At 34.9% G+C, this 5996-nt stretch overlaps 1 protein-coding gene across 1 annotated transcript; it reads left to right on the top strand.

The window, feature by feature from the left end:
* Window positions 1-822: 822 nt before the first annotated feature.
* Window positions 823-1161, top strand: LOC126886176 (uncharacterized). The gene has a single exon (XM_050653028.1). It carries the CDS (start codon window positions 823-825, stop codon window positions 1159-1161), a length of 339 nt encoding a protein of 112 aa, XP_050508985.1.
* The last annotated feature ends 4835 nt before the right edge of the window (window positions 1162-5996 follow it).

The following is a 5996-nucleotide window of genomic DNA, read 5'->3' as shown; positions in this document are numbered from 1 at the left end:
TTTGTGATTTCCGAACACGAAGGTAAAATAAACTCAAATCTTATTGAAAAAAAAAAACAAGAAATACACAAGAACTTATACAAGTTGTTCTGAAGCTATTTCCTTGTGGCATTTTTATAATTACGTATTTTTTATGGGAAATAAGCCACAATTTTACTAAAAAATGAATTTATTAACGTTTCGAAGCCCAAATCGAAATTTTATAAATTTCGAAACGTTAATAAATTCATTTTTTAGTAAAATTGTGGCTTATTTCCCATAAAAAATACGTAACTTATACAAGATTTTGATTTAAATCTAGCGTTAGACTACATAAATTAAAGCGATGGGATTTGACATTACTATAGGGTACTGCCTTTGCCTGGTTATTCCTATCTAATTGATTTTTCTGGTTTCATATTCTTACCAGGTTTTACCTTTTATCTTTGTTGTTTAAATATATGTATTCTAACTACCTCATCATTTCTGCAACATGTATTGCTTAATAATTAGTTTACCGCCGTATTCATTGAGTAGCATACCTCATGGTAAATCTTGAACGATCTCTTCAGAGTTAGATATAGTTTCATTTAAAAAATTTGTTAAATCAATTTTTCTTTCATTGTCTTTCATTTAATCGATCCTTTAACTTTATTTCACCCCCTATCTATTTATCCACTAATGGTTCAATACAAATCAAACTCCGATGCTGGTAGTTTCTGGGTGAATTGACTAGATCGGTAACTATCAGTACCAGTTCCAAGCCCGGATAGAAGAGGACTGTTTGCGTCAGTAGGGGCATCAGGCAGTAAGAACCTAGCTAAAACCATAGAAGGAATGAATATGGCGAACAGTTTAAGTGCTAGGACGTTCTCTGTAAGCAACCTGCAGTTACGGACTCGCTTGACTCCCATAAAAAGTGAACTAGGGTTACCCCTTAGAGGACGGAAAGGGCCAAAGAAGCTAGTCCTGACAATTGCAATGCTCAACGTCAGAAGTATGACAGGTAAAGGACGAGAGCTCGTCGAATTCATAGAGATCCGAACGATTGGTGTGCTTTATCAGCAAGAAACTTGTTGGAAAGGTAATAAGTCGAGAGATCTTGAAGATGGATGCAAGTTACTATGGAGCAGAAATGGAGTGGGTATTATTTTGAACAACTGGAAGGAAGGGTTTCTATAAGAAGTGATAGGATAATGAATATCTAACTAAATTCAAGCGATACTAACGTGAACATCATATTATGTGCTTACGCCCCACAGGTAGGGTGTGCTGACAGAGAAGGGCATACTGACAGATAAAGTAAAGTAGGGGATCCTTGGTCAATTCTCTTTGCTGGTAATAACGAATTAGTAGATAACAGCAAACAAAACATTTTAGGAGAAGTTTGAATGCTGCAGAAGGGCCATTGAAGAAATAGGAGGTGAGATTAGCAAGTCAAAACCGAATTATAAGGAATTAAGAGAAACATAACAGGTTGGGAACATAATTGCTTAGTGAATGAGCGGGGTAAAAGATATACAAGAGTGTGGTGATATTTGCGCTGGTGTACGGAGGTGTAGTGTGGTCCAGACAGAACAATCAGGAAAAGCAGGAAAAGAATATGGAGGCAGCTGAAATGATATGGTTAAAGCGGATGCTGGGTCAGGCTACAAGGGACAGGATCAGGAACGAATTGATTGGAGAAAGGACCGGGGTGACTACAGTCTAATAAACGATTCAACAACAACGACTCCAATAGTTTGACAACGTGAGACGTAGAAATGAAAACTATGTGGGATCAAGGATGGAGCTGTTAGAAGTTGATGGCAGAAGAGGTATAGGAAAACCTAAAATACATAGATATTATCGCAGATGTCTAATTGCTTTATAAGCAAGTATCTTGAAATGAATTAAGCGAGCCTTCACCACATAGCATGAAGCAATGCCATGCAGTATAATTGCATCTAATTATGCTATACTTTTCGTAAAACCACAAAGGGACAAATAAAGTGCAATTATTATTACTTTCAATAGAAGGATGTTAGTGAAGAGGTCGTTATAACGAGTATACTTGTGGAGTAGCGATGATAATAATTGAATTGAACACGTTGACTCGTATATATATACCTTGGAACAGTCGTCAACTCGAAATGGGATCAAACAACCGAAATACGATCTAGAATTGAAAAAAACAGAGCAACATTTTTTAACAACATAAAAAATGTATTCACCCATTCCGACATATCTCTCCCACTAAAAATACGGCTGCTAAACATGAATGAGAAAGCTGGAGGCATTCGAAATGTGGATGTATCGACGTATCCTCAAAATATCCTGGACGACTCACACCACCAACTTAGAGGTACTGCGCCGAATGGGAAAACAAAAAGAAATCGCTTTCACAATTAAGAAACGGAAACTTGAATACCTCGGTCCTATTATGAGATATGATAAATATCATATACTCCAACTGATAATACAGGGTAAAATAGAAAGCAAACGCGGAACCGGAAGAAGAAGACACTCACGGATTCAAAACTTACGCCAATGGTTTGGACTAACATCGATCGAGTTATTCAGAAGCGCCGCAAACAAAACTAAAATTGCTATGATCATAGTCAACGTCTGCAACGGACAAGGCACATAAAGAAGAAAGTGATAGTTAAGCCAATATTGAGATACCGTCATAGAAAAATAGATACTACTAAACCAAAACGATTATTTGATATTTTTTACTTTTGTTTTCTACAAGACTTATTTAAGTTTGCTTGCTTAAATTACAACCTCTTTTCCACTTTTTTCCTGTAGCATATTTTGAAAAAATGATATAATCGTATAGCAGCAATCCATAGAAAGTTAAATTATTATTATAATATTAGTATTAGTAGTTTAATATAGTACCTACCTAGCAGTACCTGGGGCATGTTATGCGTAACTGTAACCTCGGAAACCTTTTTTTGGATGGTGCTAGAAAGGTCACCAGTGGAGACACTGCGACGGCAGCCAGATGGTAGGTGGAGAGCGAGTCGTGGGTTCGAAACTAGCTTTTGGAACGTGGAAGGGAGCCAATAGAAGAAATAGGTAAGATAAGACAAGAGAAGGTAGATAAGAGAAGAGAGAGAAACAGATAAAAAGATATAGATAGGTAAAATTACCTAAGATAAGAGAAGAGATACAGGGCGCCACTTAACTTTTTGGGGTTGAAAGGGGAAAATTAAGAAACCTTTGAAACGAAAACAGGTAGGTAAGAAAAGATAATGAGGTTCTGAGACCAAATACAAGAAAAGATATAGACAGTTAATTAGTAAATATTTAGCGGTAATTTATTATCAGGGAATTTATTATGAGTAGATAAATAAAACTGGTAAAATAAATAAAAAACAATATATTAACAAATGGCTCACCAGAAGGGTGAGTCCAAAAAAAAAACAAGAAATAAAGAGAAAACAATGTATATACACCCATCAAAACTGCACCAACAATTAATGTGTTGTGGTGTACAGTTAGAAATAAACAAAAATTATGATGGAATAAATACAAATAACATATTATAACAAAAACGTGCACAATTAAAAACACAGTAAAGAGAGCCTGGTTATGAATTAAAAAAACAAATCAAGCACCTATAATGAGAAATCTCTCTTTGCTGGACTAGGGCTTATCTCGAGATAATGGATATGGCAAGCTTAATGATTGATAGAAAATATAACGTACAAAGATATAATAAAATTGAATGCAAAGCATACAAAGTTAACAAATGTTTACTGTTCAAAAATCAAAAACCAGCCCGCACTTGGTTTTATAAACAAAAAGCCAATCGCACAGCTATTAAGGAATTAGTGAATGTTTGTACTTGGTTTTGATAATGAAAAGTTTTATTAATGAATAAAAAATTGTATTGATGAAATCGCTGATGAGATTCATCGGAGGTTAGCCTTAACCACAGATGAAGATATGTTGAGGTAGATAGCCCATATTGCTCTATTTTTGGAAATAGTTTTAGGTAGGATTATTAAGACACTTACAGTTGCTCTGCCTCTTAATCTTCACTGACTCTATATTATTTACTTTACTTAGTAAGCAAACACTGAAGTTATTTGGTAATTGAATCTAAACGGATGTTAGATCCAATTACAGATACGGTAAGAGAGTGAATATCACTCAGATAAGATATACGGTAGATCAGATATACGGTACTCTAGAGACACACGTCTGTACTTCTAGCCATTCAGCCGGTAAGTCCCCCTTTTTTCTCTTCGCAATATTTGCGATGCTTTCCTTCTAAAAAAGTGGGGATATAATCTCCCTACTCAAAAAAAATTGCATTTCTCAAAAGGAACCGACCTATTTGCGTTTTTAAGTAAAGTAACGTTATTTGAGTTGTAAAGCGTTAAAAAAATAGATCCTTTGAAATAGGGTCGCGCTTCAAACAGACCGCAAGAGAAAGCAACGAACCTAACGGAGGTTTTCGAAAGGGACAGTGATTCCTTTGAAATCTTACAGAAACGGAAAGTCCAATAAAACATCGCAATATCATGCCGCTTTGTATAAAATGTCATACCTAACGGAATGTAGGTAGTAAACCTTGGAGAGGTTTCTTAACGGAAACTTACTGTTCTCATACTAACAGATAACAATAACACCATAAATAGGATGCTTTGGGTCTATTTCCAAAACATTGTGTACCGGCAAAAATGCAATAAAGAATGGTTCCGTTTATAATAATGGACTCCAGTTATTTGCGTTGGTCATACCGACACGAATTGTGCCAGTACCGTTATGATAGCCAATTTTATCTAAGGGTAGTTATTTACGGAAACGGCCATAGGCGTACCCGTAATGAGTACTAGTGGGTTTAAAATTTAATTAAACGGGTAAATTAAATATTAACTAATCCTAGTGTATAAAAAAATGTTACAATACAACATACTTCAATTGATTATACAGGGGAAAATCCAGGACAAGAGAAGTGTAGGAAGGAGAAGAATCTCATGGTTGCGTAACTTGAGGGAATGGTACGGATGGAATCAACCGAACTATTCAGAGCAGCAGCATCTAAGATCAGAATAGCCATGATTATTGCCAACCTCCGTCGCGGAGATGGCACGTGAATAAGATAATTATAATTATTTCTATCTTAAAATATCTACTTATTTTAATTACATAGCTGTTAGTTTATAATGCTGCAATATTAGTAAACATGATCGCTACACAAGTTGTGCGGGTGCATTTGCATGAAACTAACAAACATAAGATAACACCAGCAATGTGCTTTACGGAAGTAACACCTAAAGGAATAATTTTAGTAAATTAACTGGCTTGGTAAATGCTAATTGTGATTGTATCTAGATTTGCATGCTACAAAGGAATTATATTAAAATAATAAGGGTCTAAAATGTGGATAAAATGATACAGAGCCGACTTAGAGCGAGGAAATATAAAAGGAAAAGGAAGCCTTTTTATTATTATTACATAGTTTTCTACTTGTAAATAGACATTTAACCCATAGTACATTCTTTCACGGTTTTTGCTCTAAATTTTAAAGAACCGCTTGGATTGACATGAAACTTGGCATAAGTATAGCTTACATCTGAAAGAAAAAAAGTGATATTGTGCCGATGTGTGCTTTTGCCCTGAGGGTTACTTTCACCCCCTCTTGGTGGTGAAAAAATATATGTCCAAAATAAGTCCGGGATTGGGTAAACTGACTAATTTTAAGTAACTTTTGTTCTATAGAGCTTTTTCGCCAAGTCAACACTTTTCGAGTTATTTGCGAGTAAATATGTTCATTTTTCAACAAAATAACCACATTTTTAGACGATTTTTCGCAAATAACTCAAAAAGTAAGTATTTTGTCGAAAAAAAAACGTTCTTAGAAAAATATATCCCATAAAAAAGTAAAAAAAATGGTGTAAGCATTAGGTCTCTGGATCTCGTAGAACCAGAGTTATAGCCAATGAAAAATAGATTCATATTCATCAAATTTCAAATAGAATATTTCGACGTGAAATATTCAAAAAATTAAGCACTTTTTG

This window comes from Diabrotica virgifera, chromosome 6 (genome assembly GCF_917563875.1).
Source record: "Diabrotica virgifera virgifera chromosome 6, PGI_DIABVI_V3a".
Lineage (NCBI taxonomy): Eukaryota > Metazoa > Arthropoda > Insecta > Coleoptera > Chrysomelidae > Diabrotica > Diabrotica virgifera.
This window is presented reverse-complemented; position numbering and strand designations above follow the sequence as displayed.